The 17,602-nt window shown below is 43.7% G+C and overlaps 2 protein-coding genes across 3 annotated transcripts in view; both read left to right on the top strand.

Annotated features, from left to right (window-relative positions):
- Window positions 1-17,602, top strand: part of TAMM41 (TAM41 mitochondrial translocator assembly and maintenance homolog) — a 176,572-nt gene that overhangs the window by 143,374 nt on the left and 15,596 nt on the right. The gene's annotated exons all lie outside the window — the stretch shown is intronic.
- The window catches only part of VGLL4 (vestigial like family member 4), a 156,230-nt gene that overhangs the window by 88,084 nt on the left and 50,544 nt on the right, over window positions 1-17,602 (top strand). The window contains exon 1 of one of the 2 annotated variants that reach the window (XM_007056480.4): window positions 503-1,205. The exons of the other annotated variant lie outside the window; for it this stretch is intronic. Coding sequence (XP_007056542.1) covers window positions 1,124-1,205 — 82 coding nt within the window. The 5' untranslated portion in view covers window positions 503-1,123. Of the gene's footprint in view, window positions 1-502; window positions 1,206-17,602 lie in introns of those variants that run through there. 2 annotated transcript variants of the gene reach the window in all.

The raw sequence follows: 17,602 nt of genomic DNA on the forward strand, positions 1-17,602 counted from the left end.
AACCTGAAATGTTTAACTACTGACATTCCTTAGGGATTTAAACTGTAGCGGTAGACTGATTAAACTGTAGTATAAAGCTGTGTGTGCATATCTACCAGCACTATTCAAAGAGTTGATATGGTGGTTTGGTTGTAATTCTCATTCTTCCATCCTGGAGCCATTAAAACTCCATTTTGTTAATTTGCTGAAAAATAATAAGATTTTAACATTAACGACACCTATTACAATATGTTGAAACCAGATCAAATAGGAACTGCAAACATTTTGATGATCAAGTAAAAATAAGTGTCAGCTGTGTATCTTGAATTAAAGTTGGAGGATGGGGGAGAATTTAAAATAAAAGTTTAACCTAGGTTCTGTCACTTGGAAAGTGAAGCCTGCCTTCAGGTTTAGATTGGTAAACTTCTTCCCAGTACTTGAAAAGAGACCTCTCTCTCTCTCTCTCTCTCTCTCTCTCTCTCTCTCTCTCTCTCTCTCTCTCTCTCTGATCCCTCCTTTCAGTTTTGCAGTGGTAGCACTGCTTCCTGTCAAGAGCAACTCTGACATGGCCCTTCTGTAAAGACTCTCCTCCTCCTCCTCCTCCTCCTTTCTTTCAAACACTCAGTACATTTAGAGACTGATCTTGTGCAGAAAATATCCCTGACATTTGAAGAGCTCCAGGGATTCAGTGAGCATGCTCAGTGCTCTCTGCCTGATAGAAAGAGGAAGCTAGTTTACATACGACTCATACCAAGCATAGCCTGCATGTCAGTGCAGTTAACTTGCAGCGGGCTGTGAGGAGAACTAGCTTGTCTTTGTCCTAGGACATTTCCCTAATTTCCCTCCCCCCCCCCACTTAAATTTCCAGAAAGATTTGCAAAGTTTTTTGTTTTTTTTTTAAATGGTTTTCTTTGTAGGTGTGGGACAAAATACACTCTAAACTCAGTCTCTGAAATCCTGGAAAGGTTCCTCCCTCCCCATCCAACTTTCCTTAATATACTTTATTTTGATTAATCAAAGGCTGGGCCTTGAGCTTGTGAAGTTTAGAAAGAGCCAGGAGCTAGTCAGGCAGCGTTTGTCCTGCGTCCTTCTCCCTGTTTCTGGGCAAAAGCAAAGAAGCTGGTCTTTTTTGTTAGCCCGATAAATGCTATTTATGAAGATGGACCTGTTGAACTACCAATACTTGGACAAGATGAACAACAATATTGGCATGCTGTGCTACGAAGGTAATTGTTTCATTTTGCAAAATGCTTTTTATGGGGTGTTTTTGTTGTTTTCAGTGTGAATTCTCTCTCCCTTCTATTTATAGTTGTTACAAGGTACTGTGCATTTTGTACTGTCTACGGGTTTAATGGGATTTGTGAAATGGAAGTTGAATTCTTTTTAAAGGAAATTTTACTGTTCAATATTAATATGAAGTGTAGGTTGTCTCCTCCTTCCCCCCGCAAGCAAAGATGGTACTGGTTGAAGTACTTTAAAGCAGCAATACCCGGATAACTTTTTGCCAGTGTTAATGTAGTTGTAAAGGAAACATTTTAAAGTCACTTTACAATATGGTGTATGAGTTAATTTGTAATGTACATTGTGTATGTGTAATCTACACCATTACATGTAAATAGATGTATACGCTTAAACACATAGTGTAGATGTATTTGGACAATGAGACTTAGGCAAAGTTTTTGTTTTTAGTGTACATCCTGAACAATAACAAATTTTACTATTCAACTTTGGCAATTGAAGGGCACCCATATTACAGAGCACAGAGTGGCTCTTTGTTTGACTTCTCATTTCCTGCACAGCTCTGAGAAAGCCCTGACAGTGAAGGATGTCTACCCCCTCACCCACACACAAACACACCTCCTCCCCAAAGAGCCCTCCACATAGTCCTGGTGGAAAGAATTACACAACACCCTGGAAAACTTAAACTTTTTTCTTCACCATGCTCTGAGTTTTCTTATTTGTGTCCAGCTGACGTAGGTCTGCAGTTACTTCTGAGACTGTAGGTAATAGTAGCCCTGTTTTGAGGGTGCCTTAGGTTAGGGGCGGCGTGGGGGAGGGGAATCAGCTTCTCCATCTACTTGAGCTTTTTATCTACGTGCAGTTTGAAGAAGTGGCAATGGCTTGGATTTGAGTGGAAAGAAAGGCACCACTGAGCTAATTCAGCTTGGCAGGAGGGCAAGTTTTCCTGTAGCCACATACAAACATTGCAGAAGTCTCTCTTCTAATTCAGCAGCAACATTTTCGACGTTCATTTGGAAAGTAAATTTGCTATAGTTGTCAGGGAAGAAGCAGTAAATAATGTATAGATTTGATCAAGAGCTAATCACTTACATGCTTTAATAAAAGGGTAACCCAAAAATCAGGAAGCTCACTCTAGAAATAGATCTTTCCCTTCCCCCCTCTGCTTTAAGTCAGAAAGACCACATTTCAAAGTGCCAGGGGGAGCAGAGAGGTTGCATGTAGAACTATTAATGCTTCCGGAGGGAGGGGGAGGTTCCATCTGAACAGAGTCAAATATCTTAATGTAGAAATTTACTTAATTATTTCCACAGCAGATTTATCAGGCTTGCCAGTCAATATTGAACAATATGGTGCAGATTGTGCATGGCCAATCAGACTTCCATGCTCTTTCCCATGGTGCTGTTTATTTTTTGAAACTTTGTGGATGCAAGAGTGATTGGATAAAGGAATGTTGCTAATCTTTTTTTGTTAATCTCATCATTGTCCTACATTAACAATCAAATGCTTTATTATGATGTGACTGTTGGCTCCTGGTGAAAAATGGCAAACATTATAAATAGAATTTTTGCTTACTCGATGGATTTTTCTGAGGGTTTTGCTGACTAGAGGGAAAAAGTTTTGTTGCTTTGGGTCTTACTAGTTTCAGTCAATTGTATTTATTAACTAATATTTATAGAAGTTGTTTACCAGACGTTTTCCCACCTTTCTTTGGACAGATCATACTTTTAATAGTTTGAAAGCAAAAGCACAGCTCAAGGAACACACTCTAATACAATATAGCAGCTTTTGTTTAGTTTAAACATCTGTTGCAATTTTCCTTATTATGGAAGTTATTATTTTTAACACTAAAATAAACATGTAAAAAATGAAAAAAGCAAAAGCAAAACTTGAGCAGTGTTTATAGTGAGGTGTTTATATCCAAGTGGTTTAAAAAGTATAAACACTGTCCACATCTGCACTGAGCTCTGAAGGGTGTTTTTAGAGATGCCTGCAGATCTGCCATGCCAATGCCAAAGTATTTATTTTACAGGGGAGTTGTGTCAGCAATGATGGATCTTGTCTTTTCAAAATCACCACTGCAGTAATATGTATACTTGAGAACAAAGTGTTTTTTCAGATTCAAGTAATTAGTCTTTATTTAGGATCATACTTGAACTACTTACACATACACAGTCTCCTGAAAAGTACTTTTGCAGATGTAAGATAAGATACAAATACACTATGTGATTATTAGATCTATATAATAGGTTGGGATTTTCAAAAGTGATGGAGAAAATTAGGCGCCTACATCCTATTGGAATTCAGTGGGAAGTGGGTGCCTTTACTCCCTGAAGCTCTTTTGGAAATGGCAGCATGTTGCTGCTTTTCCTGAGTAGCTGCCTCAACTATCCCTTTCAAATAAAATGGAATAATGCTGACTTTATCCATTTCATTTTCTGTCTCAGTCATTATTAAAAGAACAATGTTGTTTGCCCCCACTTTTTGAGGCAATTCATGGACTGGTGAAATGTGGGCATTGTTATCGTTGGAGAGGATTTGCCCATTTTCCTCTTTGTTGTAATTTTGCTTCTAGCACAAACAAGCCAATACAATATAGTGACTGGCCATGGATCTGCAGGTGCAGCACCCTGGACTTTAGTGCACATTCCATGGATGTACTGGTGATAGGATCAGGCCCTTCAGAAGTAAAAGCAGGTTCTTTCCCCAACAAGGATGTCTTAGGCCAGCCCTGTGGCCCAGCACAGTGTATTATGCTGATGTAGAGGACTATAATTTGGACTCCAAGTTTAGTCTCTGTTTTCCTTGCCCAGAAAACTGGCACCCACCACTTTCAGATGGCTAAGTAGTGCCAGTACTCTGGTGGTGCTTAATGACTAGTGGATGAGAGCAGCCCTTCAGAGGAGTCTCATTTTGTCCTTACACAGCACTCTGTCATTTTTTTTCTTCTTTCTTCTTTGGCTATCCCTCGATGATGTCTGTTAAGGGGGTTCATTAGTGGGTTTTTAAGTGGCTGAGGAACCCAATTTGTGCCCTGCAGATTTTCCCACAGAAGTGACAAGTGTAATCTTGGAGAAGACGTAGTTGTTGGTTGGACTGTTGTGCCCTTTCTTTTCTCCTTTGTCACTTCTCTGTCTGTTCTCCTCAAGTGAGCTGTGGCTTGGTGTATGGCGTGGCACCACACTGTTCTGTTTCGTGCTGTGTCCTCCCAGTTTGTTGGGCTGATGCCTCTCTTTTTAAGATGTACTTTCAGTATGTTTGAAGCGCTTCCACTGCCCTTCACGGCATTGTCATTGTCATACAGCCATGATTAGGGGAATATTTTGGCTGGCAGTGTGTTCTAGCTAGTCTATTGGTTAGGGAGACCTTAGAGAGAAATTGGGTTGCCTGCCATAAACCAAAGCAAAATAGGTAAATCTTTGGTCTCTGAGTTGCTTATGTCACAGGTGCTGTTCCTAACTGTGAGCCACTCTAGTATGTGACAAAGATGAGAATGATGAAAGCCAAAGAAGGAAGCTAAGGCCCTGTCTACACTGGCAAGTTTCTGCACAGTAAAGCAGTTTTCTGCACTGTAACTCCCGAGGTGTACACATTGCCAAGCCACTTAATGTGCAGCAACTGCGCAGTTGTAGCGCTTTAAAAAACCCACCCCGACGAGAGGCGTACAGCTTTCTGCCCCAGGGCTACATTGCTGCGGTGCCAGTGTAGGCTCCGTGGTCGAGTACAGTGCTGCGATTGGCCTCTGGGAGGTGTCCCACAATGCCTTTTCTCACCTCTCTGGTCATTGGTTTGAACTCTACTGCCCAACCGTCATCTCCACCCCCTGTTCATTGCACTGTTTGCTCAGTGATGCGTGCAGTGGTCTCAACGCATCTTTCCAGGTGGCCATGCCTTCTCCATGCACCAGGCGATCCCCCGCTTGGAGTAGTGCCGAGCTGCTGGACCTCATCAGCATTTGGGAAGAGGAGGCTGTCCAATCCCAGCTGTGCTCCAGCCATAGGAATTATGATACCTTCAGTCAGATTTCACGATGCATGACAGAAAGGAGCCATGACTGGGACACAGTGCAGTGCAGGGTCAAAGTGAAGGAGCTGCGGAACGCCCATCACAAGGCACGGGAGGCAAACCGCTGCTCCGGTGCTGCGCCCATGAGCTGCCAATTCTATAAAGAGCTGGACGCAATACTCGGCAGTGACCCCACCTCCACTGCGAAGGCCTCTGTGGATACTTCATTGGCTCACGTGCCAGTCGAGAGTGGACTGAGCCAGGAAGAGGAAGTCTTGGACAAGGATGTGGAGGGAGTGGGGGATGGGGACCCAGAGGCAGAGGATGACTCAGAGGCCAGAGATGCATGCAGCCAGGAGCTCTTTTCTACCCCAGAGGAGCCTGGCCAGTCACAGCAGTCAGATCTTGGCGAAGTGCAAACAGGAGAGGAGGCCCTTGGTAAGTGCATCTGATTTTGGGAATCGCTGAAGCGAGTTGTTGGGGACAGGAGGGTTGCAGAAAGCAGGCTTGTCTCCCACCACATGCCTAGTCTGAGTGGCGGAAAAGGCTGTTGATTGACTCCCTCGTTTCACGGGAATCTCCCTCAGAAATCTCCAGGTTCTTCAGCAGAGCTGCTTTGTTTCTTGCCCCATTAATGGTAACTTTCCTGTGCCACTGTGCCGTCATGGGGCGGGTGGGAGAGGACCGTTGCTGCACACAGGCAAGCCACATAGGGGCCAGGGTGGAAGCCACAGGCTTGGAGGAGACCCTCCCTTGATTCCTTGCTCACCCTCAGCAGCAAGATATCTTCCATAATGATCACATCCTGTGGAAAACGTGGGGGAAGGAATAATTATCAGGCCCCCCACTACAGTGCTGGCTCTCCCCAAGAGCCACGTGTACAGGAGGGTCCAGGAAGAGTGATTTACACTGTCCCTGTGACTTCCACCCTGGCCCCTATGTGGGGGGGCCACCCTGGCCCACCATTTTGGGGGTCTTGTGGCTCATGTGTGCTTGCCTGGAGTCAGCCAGTTAGTGACAGGTGTCTGAGTAGTAGCTGTGTTTTAAAGCACCGAATCAGCGTTGTCTGTGTTGCAAACAATACTGCTTCCGTAAAATGTTGCATTTAAACTTCACCGAGATGACCTCGAGAGCCCAGCTTCCCTCTTTATTGGCGGCAGAATGACTGCGTAGAATTAGAAAGTGGCCAAGAAGAACTAAGGAGGACTTTCTGCGTGAGGTTATGAGGCACTCAGCCGCTGAGAAACAGGAATTGAAGGAGTGGTGGGACAGCAAGAAGAGGGACTGAAAGGAGAACGCGGCACGCCAGAAAGAAGCCAGGGAGTGGCTCTTAAACATGGAGTACCAAGCAGACACGCTCCCGGCAATACTAGCTCTTCAAACTGAGCAGCTCTGTGCCCGACCTCCCCTGCAGCCGCTGTCGCAAAACTCTTTCCCATGTGCCCCCCAGACACCACTAACACACTGTTATCAACCTCCTGGCTCCAGTCTCTACCCGCAGCATTCCACTCCTCCCTCCTCACAGTCCAGCAGTGTGGACTCCCACTACCCACAGCACTCAACACCCATCCCTTTGCAATTTGGCCCTGCTGAAGTCCAGCACCTGCTGTGTCGTACTCCAAAGGAGAAAGTTGGATATGATCCCTGGACATACACAAATCTTTAGCCATCCCGGGACCCCTCCTCCTCCTGGGACCTTCCCTTCTTTCATCCCCCTCCCTGCTGGTGTATTTTTTCTTTTGACTCTCTCCTCTGGTTGTTGTCTTTTAATAAAAGAATTGTGTTGGTTTGAAAGTAATCTTTCTTCTATTAATTGAAAGCAAAAAGAGTACTGCAAAGTAACATACAATTATGTTAAACCCCGTTCTTGCATCATATGCACCAATCACCTCCTAGCATTACAAGCACTGCAATCCCGAGTATAGCAACAAATATTAGTGGCTTTCAGCTTCAGGTTGCTGCCTCAAGGCATCCCTGATCCTTATGGCCCCGCGCTGCGCCTCTCTAATAGTCCTGGTCTCTGGCTGTTCAAACTCAGCCTCCAGGCGCTGAGCCTTTGCCGTCCAGCCCTGAGTGAAGCTTTCACCCTTCCCTTCACAAATATTATGAAGCGTACAGCACGCGGCTATAAGTATAGGAATATTCTCATCAGCCAGGTCCAGCTTCCCATACAGGCATCGCCCGCAGGCTTTTAAATGGCTAAAAGCACACTCAACAGTCATTCTGCACTTGCTCAGCCTGTTGTTGAACCGCTCCTTCCTGCTGTCAAGTTGCCCCAAGTATGGCTTCATAAACCATGGCATTAAGGGGTAGGCGGGGTCTCCAAGGATCACAATGGGAATTTCAACTTCCCCTACGGTGATCTTCTGGTCCGGGAAGAAACTCCCTGCTTGCAGCTTCTTGAATAGGCTAGTGTTTCAAAAGATGCATGCGTCATGCACCTTTCCAGACCAGCCTGCGTTAATGTCTGTGAAACGCCCATGGTAATTCACAAGCGTCTGGAGAACCATTGAGAAATACCCCTTGCGATTAATGTACTCAGTGGCTGGGTGGTCTGGTGCCAGAATTGGAATATGCATGCCATCTATCACCCCTCCGCAGTTAGGAAAACCCATTTGTGCAAAGCCATCCACAATGTCATGCACGTTGCCCAGAGTCACGGTCTTTCAGAGCAGGATGCGATTAATGGCCTTGCACACTTCCATCAACACAAGTCCAACGGTCGACTTCCCCACTCCAAACTGGTTAGCGACTGATCGGAAGCTGTCTGGAGTAGCCAGCTTCCACAGTGCAATCGCCAAGCTCTTCTCCAGCGACAGGGCAGCTTTCAATCTCGTGTCCTTGCACCGCAGGACTGGGGCGAGCTCATCACACAGTCCCATGAATGTGGCTTTCCTCATGCGAAAGTTCTGCAGCCATTGCTCGTCATCCCAGACTTGAGTGATGATGTGATCCCTACACTTAGTGCTTGTTTCCCGAGCCCAAAAGCGGCATTCCACTGTGGTCAGCACTTCCGTGAATGCCACAAGCAATCTCGTGTCGTAGCTACTACGCGTGGCGAGATCAATGTTACATTTTTCTTGCCTTTGTAGTTTAAGGAATAACTCCACTGCCACTTGTGATATGTTGGTGAGAGCGAGCAGCATATTGGTCAACAGTGCGGGATCCATTCCTGCAGCCCAAAAAGGCAGGGTGCGCAGTACACAAACCGTTGAAAGATGATGTCAAATGTGGACGGAAGCACAGGGTTTTCTGGAATGCGAAGCAATGCATTACAGGTCATAGGGACAGGACACAGAATGTCACGCGACCTCCTCCGCCTTCCCACAAGCCTTAGCGGCAGAAGAGAAAGGTGCTCTGTGGGATAGCTGCCGAGAGTGCACCACTCCGAATACTGCTGCAAGTGCCGCAAGTGTGAATACGCTATTGTGCAGGCAGCTGACAGTGTGAACACACAACACCGGTTTCCCTTCGGCGCTCTCTGAGTGGCGCTGTAAGTTTGCCAGTGTAGACATGCCCTAAATGAAAGTTTGCTCTGATCTTCCAACAGAAAGTGATCCTCCTCTTCTGGGGTGGTTCGGATGGGGGTTTGTGTGCATTACAGGGTTAGCCAAATGGATGGCACAACTGAGAATTATTATTATTACTATTGTTATTAATTTGTGTTATAATTGGCCTTAGAAATCTGAACTTAAATTGGCACATTACTGTTAGACGCTTTACAAAATATGATAAAAGACAATCCCTGCCCCAGATAGCTTTATAACCAACAACAAAGTGGGGGGGAAAATAGTTGTATGGGGGACGTGAAATGACTTTGCCCAAGGTCATGCAGCAAAGCAGTGGCAGAAGCAGGAGTAGATACCGGGTGAATCATCATGCTTCAAGTATGAGAGATACTATCATCTTAAAAGATCTAGAAGTCATCACAGGTGGCGACTTTGTCCTTTCCTGGGGGGCACTCGACCCCCACTCTGCCCCAGGCCCTGCCTCCACTCCACCACTTCCCCAGACCCGCATTCCCTACCCCACCCCACCTTTTCCCACCCCATTCTGCCCCCTTCCCTGAGCGTGCCCTGTCCTGGCTCCTCTTCCTCCCCTCCCCCTCTCCCCCCAGCGCCTCCTGCATGCTGCTAAACAGCTGATCTGCGGTGTGCAGGAGGCGCACGGACGGAGGGGAAGTGCTGATTGGAGGGGCTGCCGGCGGGTGGGAGGCACTGGGGGAAGGGGAGGCGCTGATTTGGGGGGCTGCCAGTGGGTGCTGAGTACCCACCATTTTTTCCTGTGGGTGCTCCAGCCCTGGAGCACTCATGGAGTCGGAACCTATGGTATAAACAGAAATGAATTTACCCTTGGATGGGCCATTCACTTCCTGCAAGATGGCTGAAATGTCTGTCGGGGTAACTATTTTGTGTGGTAACCTTCATCCTTTTGAATGTTCTCAGTAGTTTCTCTTGGCTTTAAACAGTTAGTGATGCCTCAATCAACGTATGGCTTGTCAGCAAAATTATTTTAATTTTACAACATAATTGATAATTATGTAGTTTTTCTCATTAGATGGAGAGACAAATGCCTCAAATTCTTCAATCTAGAGCTATTCACACTTCCATCAGGGAAATGATGGCAGACATTTTGTTGATGATCAGCTGTTTCAAGCAGATTATTTTTCAGTCGGTTTGGTGCAATTAGAGATAAGAAAAAAATAAAGGCTTCTAGATTCAAGTGCTTGATATTGATGCTTAATCTGACTCATGTATATTTATCTTCCTTGTGACATTTATCAACAACTGCCAGTTTAACAGAGTAGTCCTTTAGTTTCATTGTTCTCTCTCTAATGAGCTCAGAGTTATCAGGAAACTCATGGGAGATGGTGTCCTCACTGGGGTGAAAAGGCCATAAAGCAGACCCATTCTGTACCAGTCTCAAGTTCCTAGTGCTGCATATCAAATGACAAGCACTTGATCTGGGGTTGTACTCTGAGGTATAACATCTGCATCTTGTTTTGCTGTGGAAACTCAATTTACTTTAGTTTCATATTCTTTCTCTGGGAGTCTTGTGTGAGGTAATGCAGGCAGAGCTTTAAGTTAACAAAACAAATCACAGGTGAGCTGGTCCTTTGGTAATGCCAGCAGTGGATTGGTAAACTTTGGCTCCTGATAATTGCAACTTAAATATTTACGAGAAGGTGCAGTCCTCCAGTGGAAGATTGTTTCACTTTGTTGTTTATCTCATGGAGTGCACAGATGGCTCTGTGTTGGAAGGCAGATTTCTGTCTTCCTTCCTCCCTCTTCCATTGTCTAATGCTTTGCATTATTACTGTGTTCTCGGGGCTTGGACTGCTGCACTGGGAAAGGTATAAAAAAATGCAATAAGATACAGAGAAATCCCTCTAGGCATGTTATGAGACTCAGAGCACTCAAAATAGTTTTTGTTCTGCAATGTCTTATGGACAGTCAAGAAAACTGGACTTTGTTATCAAGAAAATTAGATCCAGATTTACAGAAAAATACCACTTTGTTTTGTTTCCTAGCTTAATGTAGGCAGTTTATACTAGTTAGTTGCATATTACATAATTACTTCACTGACTTCCTGTAATTACTTGGCTACAATTTCCAACTAGTAAAGATGTGTAGTGTTTTAGTGCAAAGCAAGCTATTTTTAAATGTGTTTGTTTTCCAAAAAGCCCAGTATAGATATAAGATATCAAACACAGAGCCTGAAAGTAATTCTGCTAACTTCATTTGCACGCTTTTTTAAATGAAATACCACATGTTCTTTTAAGTTCTAAAGAATAGTTTCCACCAGGTTGTTGTTGTTGTTTTTTTTTGCTGATCTTGCATTTCACTCTAGATTTGTATAATCAGCTTCTCATACCAACTCCAAAGCCTGTTTCAGTTTCTAAATATATAAAAATAGCTTTACAACACTGTCCTTCAAATAAGAATGAGTGGAAATGTTGAACCCTATGGAAACCCCCTTACATAGTGAACTAAAATATCTTAATTTCCCTTTTATTTACACTGCACTGGACTGCTTCCCTCTGGATTAACTTCATTATTTTAATCAAAGTAATATACTGGGACAAACCTAGAGAGTTCCCTACATTTATAGAACATTGAATAAGATTTTTATTTTTAAATATCTTTTTTCATATCAGAAAACAAAGAATTATAGACTTATTTTCAGTGTCTGTTTCAGTATCTCCTGTCATTGACAGGGAGTGTCCTCTTCAGTGAACTTCAAGATTCTTTTCCTCCTTGGTCCTGCAAAACAGGAGAAGTTTGGGTTTGAACAATATTTCCCTGGAGTTTTGATGTTCCTCTGAGCCTCTAAGGCCCTCTAACATTTATTGAAGGACCTTAAATCAGGAATGAACAAATAAATATGGGACTTGGGGTATTCTACAACTTTCAAGGGATTAAGATACGCAGCCCATTTCCAGAGATAAAGTTTGGTAAGGTCTGTAGAAGCAAATGTTCCACTGCATTGCATTAATGAGGAATTTGGTTAAAGGCTGTGACTTGTTACTCACAAGTGAAATTTGTTTCAGTGCCAGGTTTCTTTGGATGTAAATCCAGGGACTTTAGAATACACTGAAAAAGCTTAAATTGCTCCAAAGTTCAAACAATGCACTGTATTGTACAGAGGGCTGTTAGAGAGCAACTAGAAACTTAAACAACAGTCCGCATTGTGTGGCATCTAAAATTATGAATGGAAAAAGTTCATCCATATGTATTGGTCTTGCATTTTTTTAAACATCTACTTTGCATGAAAATAGTTGCCTCTTAATTCCTTTTTGAGGATTAATACAGATGGACCTTTATGTTTTGATTCTGGCTGAGTAGACTCTAGAGTTTAACATGCTGCAGGCAGACAGTGTGCCAAGCAATTCAGCGAAGTTGTTTACAGTAACAATAATCCAGCAGGACAGAGGCCATAATTCTTCACTGATAATAGCACGAGGTAGTGATGAATACAAGTTTCTGGAGGAGTATTTACAAAAATTGTATTGTGCTTTCTCAGTTTTGTTTTTAATTTTATTTTAATGCCAGCCAGCTTTTTCTTTTACACACAGTCTGTATCATCTCCCTCAAATATCGCTTTACAAATCAGCATGGAATTGTTGCTTGATACACAGAGAGCCATTGTTTCCTTTCCCTTTCAATAAAAGCCATATGCTTTGGAAGGTAATTGACTGCATGATATGGCACTGCTGGCTGTTGTATTGACACGCTAGGACCATCCATGGGCGCAGTCACGTATACGCCATGTGTTTCCACAGTGCAGTTTTAACTTCTATGGGGCAGCTTTCTTGCTGGTGCTTCATCAGATATTTTTAAGGCATTGCTAGTTCTCCTTCTGACTGCCCTGGTTGTATAAGTGACTGTTGTGATCCACAGGGGCTTGTGTCTGTACAACTTCTTAATTTTGGATGATTTTATGAAATTGTGTCATGAAATTAACTGTGTCCTGGAAAGCCTATATGTAGGTGGATCCCCTGTGAGTTTGCAGGTTCGTCATGTCTTTGACAGGCCAGAAACAATGGTGAATGATCAGCGCTCAACTGTCAATTCAAAGTAAAACAGTAGGTTGGACAGTAGGTTCGCTCTTCTGGGAGAAGACGCTTTCTCCTCATGTCTGAAGGGGAGCGGGGAATTTGGAGTAATGCAAAATTACCAAAAGGCAGAACAAAAGAAACAGGTGACCTCCCAGCAGGAGTCTGTAAAGGGGCTGGGGGGGAGGGGGGAGAGGAAATTTGGGTGGGTGGGGGGCCAGGGGGAGCCATTTTGCACAAGATTAAGATGAGGGAGGCTGCTTCAGGAGCAGAATAGGGCTAGAGAGTGGAGGACCTTGCAAGCTGGAACACAGATGGTCTGCCAAGGGAAGGGAGAGCCAGTGAGGAGGGACATTGTGTTTAGGATGTTTTATTGTTTTGGGCAATCTGTACGTTCCTGTGCTTTCCATGATTAAATAGAAAGAGCATAAAGCTGAGAGACTGAACAAAGTGAGTGTGCCTGTTGACTTAAAACAACTGCTGCGTGCACCTGAGAGAGTTAAATGGTAAACTAGAAGATTCAAACCTCTTAGGTGGGAGTTTTGGGATGGGGGTGTTTAAGTGCTGGGGAGTTGGAAGGGTCAGTGCTGTGCCCTGAAGAGCCAGATGGCTGGAGAGCAAGTCTAAACACTTGAAGGTGGGTATCCGATAGAAGATTTGTGCCCTGAGAGTGTGCTCACAGATCCTGAGTTTGGGGCAATGGCTGGACTCCATTCAGGCTCCAGGAGCTTGAAATACCCCCGGGAATCCAGAGCACAGAGCCTTGGATTCCCCATACAGCAGTCCTAGCGTGTGGGTGGCCAGGAAGCAATGGATCTGTGACAACCATCATGATGTATGTATAATGGCATCTTGGTGTGGTCTGTAGTCTCTATTAGGAGTGTACTGTTTGGAGAAGGTGGTGTGGGCAGGGAAGGGTGGCAGTGGATCATCTAGCAAAGATAGAAATTTAAAATAGATGGCTGAACTCTTAATTAAGGTTATCAATGTCAGCTTGTCAGCCCCATGTGGATGGGTGGGGTTGTGAGAGGTTATAATCCTAATGTTAGTTTGGGTCACCAGTATCTTTTTTTCAAATTAGTCCCAAAATAAGATCGTCATGTTAGCATTTTATTAGGGAAAGTCTGAATAAAGATTTTCTTGTGTAAGTTTGGCCAGGGGAAAATAATGATGCTTTTTGGGACAGTAGAAGCATCACTTCTAGCCAGTCGTCTATGCTAGCAGGAACCACACTGAGGCTGAGATTTTCAAAGCCATCAAAGAGATATGGATGCATAATTTTAATGGAAACTGGGTGCCTAAATCCCTTAGGGCTGAGATATTCCAAAGCCACCTAGTAGCCATGTTGAAATAATGAATGTTTGTGAAAAATACAGAAGAAAATTGTGTAGCAGAATTTGGTTTAGAAGGTTTGTTCTTCCTAAGTTTTTTGTCACTATTTGCTTTGAGTTTTGAAATTAGAGCACTGTTTTTCCTGGCCACTGATTTAACTAAATGTCCATGTCCCAGAGGACAGGAAGCTGTTATACAAGGAAGTACAGGGCTACTGTGCACCTCTCCAGCCTTTCCCTACACAAATCTTGCATATTTGCTGTTTTGTGTGTCTTCCTTGCTGTATCAGTGGGAGGAAAAATAACATGCACAGGGTAATGCTTCCTACTAGAGGATTTATGTGGCCAGTAGTAAAATGTTTATGAATAATGCTGAGGGTCTATAGTTCCTGTATCACAGCAGGAAAAGAGAAGGAAGCTGTGCATTACATAGCAAATCCACCATTGCAGCAGATAATTACCAGTCCAGTTACTTCACCACTGTTCTGCCTTCTTTCTTTCGGCAGCATGCATGGTTGCAAGAACCCTACCTTTGCTTTGTTTTTATTTTGTTTTGGTTTTTGGGTTTTTTTAAGTGCATCATCAGACCTTTACTTTTCACTGCCCATCTTTCCTGAGGGATCCTTGCTCGATGGCTTACTTAGTGTGTAGCATTTTAACTTTCCCCTCACCTTTCCAAACTTTGTTAGTAGGTGCCAAGAAATATCTTGTTCTCCCAGGAAAAGGTTTGGAGCTGACTGTGTTTGAAAAGCAGTAGTTGTTCCTGGTTATAGGATTGGCAGGACAGCCATGCAGGCTGCTCGTCATGATGCCTTCCCAGTTTGTAGGGCTTAACATTAATACAGAAAAATAGAACTTTTCCCTTGTGTGTTAACAGCAGGCTCTTCAACATGGGTAATAGTTAGATGTGGAAGAGATGTAAGAGACAAGGAGAAATATACAATATACAAATGATTATTGTACTTTCTCAGCCAAAAAACTTAGAAGGGCTGATTGGACATGTACCATCTCTTGTTAACAAGGGTGGGAGTGTGGCCCAGCAATGCTTCGTATAGGAACAAACAAAACCAAAGCTCACAATGAAAATCCGTGAAGTGAAGCCAGTTAAAAGGCAGTGGTGTGAAGAATGTGTTTTTTCACTGGCAGAAATTCTCATTGATTTTTTTGAGAGTGGCACCTGGATGCTATGATGGTGGGCACTTCAGAAATGGCTAGACAGACACTATTCCCGTGGCACACTGAAAGGCAACTTAGCTAACCACCACTATGTTTTAGCCATTCTCATACTTGTAAAACAACCAGACTTGGAAATTTCTAAACTCTGCAGCTCTGAGGGTTTCGAAATCAGATACTAAGATATTTCCCCTTGTTGATCTGTATTACTGTCTTAAGACCGTCCCCAGACTTGTTCCACCCCTCATGATCAATGTTTGATCTTCCTAATTTTAATTCAGCAGGTCATAAGAAAAAGCAAAAATATCTTGTTTCTGTGACCCTAAAATAACCTAGGAAGAAGAGTAAATACCATACAACAGTTAGCCAACTAAAACAGGAATATCCAATTGTGCTGAATATTTATTGTTTGAAAAGTATTCTGCTAAGAAGCGGAAGCTTTAGAAAAACATATTCCTAGCATTAAAAAGAAATAGCCATGAGAGTACAGCACCTCCTTTGTGGTGGTTTTATATGCATTTTAAATGGGGAGAGGGAAGGGGAAGTGCCACATGATTCATACCAAACTAGTTAAAACCCAGCCGGTTTCTTGGATTTGGTATAAATATTTATAGCGTGTAAGGGGATTTTTTTTTTAATATGGTGGTTCTTGCTAAAGACCTTTAGATGTCCTCTTCTGACATCTGGTGTGCATTGCTGCTGTTTCACCCCCACCCTTCAGCTTTCATGCTGTGGCATCTTGGGAAAGCTATCACAGTCACTCTGTGGTCAGCTTAAATTAAATCACATGGAGCCATCTGAGAGAGTGCTGACATGCACAGTTTTCCTGCTGAACAGTCTGAAACCAGTGGCTACAGTTAAGAGGTGAACTTTTCACTGCTGCCCTATTCTAGACAACAGACTGCATCATTCACCAGAAAACTCCAAAGCTGGAGCGATGAAGATGTCCAGCACTAGTACTGACCCTTACAGCAGCATGGCTGGTTCTTTCTCTCCAGTGTCCCCCTTCCTTCCAGTATTTCTGCAACTAAGGTATCTGTGACACAGCTTAGTTTATTAGCCAACAATTAGAAATCCTCTTCTTTGAGAATCTTGAAAGTCCTACTTCCTAGCAGTGTAGGTAACTGCCTGGCAGTACTACAACACTTGCCTTAGGAAGCACAGAATTTATGTTTGCAGTGTATTAAATTCACCACCACCCTAATTGGTTACAAGTGGCTCTCACTGAGTCTATATAGAAATGAATGTGATTAGTGAAACAAATGTTTGAATACGCTTTGTGAGGTATTTTGCACTTCCAGCACCTTTAATCCAAAGGATCTTAGTTTTTGATAGGCTCTAATTCAGCCTTTCAACAAGCCTGTGAAATAGGCAAATATTATCCCTAGTTACAGATGGGGAGAGTGAAGAAAAGAGAGGTTAAGGGACTTGGTCAAGTTCACACAGTGAATCAGTGGCAAAACTGGGAATGGGACTCAGAACTCCTGACTTTACAGTCCTTTGCCTCAACCAGTAAACCATATCATGATCTCAATCTGTTAGTGACCTAGATATGCTTTCAATTATCTGCTTTTGAAATATGCAAATAAAAATTCCAGTGAGTCACCTATGTCAGGAAAATTTAGCATGTGTCTTAAAGCTCAGTGTCTGAACTAAATCCTTTCTCCCTTGTTAGCATGGGATGGGATAAACAGAGCCTTTAGTGCCTCTCAAAGGGGCCCTGCTTCCCAGCTATAATGAACACTGGTGTCTCCCTGAATTGAACATAACTGAGGAAAGTTTTAGGATTCCTACTAATTGGGTGCTAACTGTCCTAAAAAAAGATTATTGGGAGTGGCCTTGAAAGGAGCCAGAATTCCGTCCCTCTCCCCAACAGTATGAACCAGGGCAGGTGCTCTGCAGACATCAGCTGGTTTGTTTATACTTTTGTGTTCCATGTTCTAGAGAGTTGTGAGGTTCAAGAAAAAAATGTGGCCAGACACACTGCTAGTTTGTTTTATGTTTGTTTCCAAAAATCTGTCAATACATCTGAAATACTGGAGGTGGTGTGGGGCGGGGAGACTCCAGCTAAGTTGCTATCCAGCTGTGGGATCCTGGGCGTGCTGCAACGAGGCAGAGTTCCACAAAAGCCTGGGTAAGATCACGTTTACCTCTGTGGCCAGTGGCACCAGTCTCCCAGCTGAAGACATCACCCATGCTGTCCAGTGACCACGGCTTTCCCATTCACTAATTCGTAACTGGAGTTTGGAGCAGCACAAGCTCTATTGCAGGTTGGAGCATATGCCATATTTAATAGGTGGTGGACAGTGGAGGTACACCA

This window comes from Chelonia mydas, chromosome 7 (genome assembly GCF_015237465.2).
Source record: "Chelonia mydas isolate rCheMyd1 chromosome 7, rCheMyd1.pri.v2, whole genome shotgun sequence".
Lineage (NCBI taxonomy): Eukaryota > Metazoa > Chordata > Testudines > Cheloniidae > Chelonia > Chelonia mydas.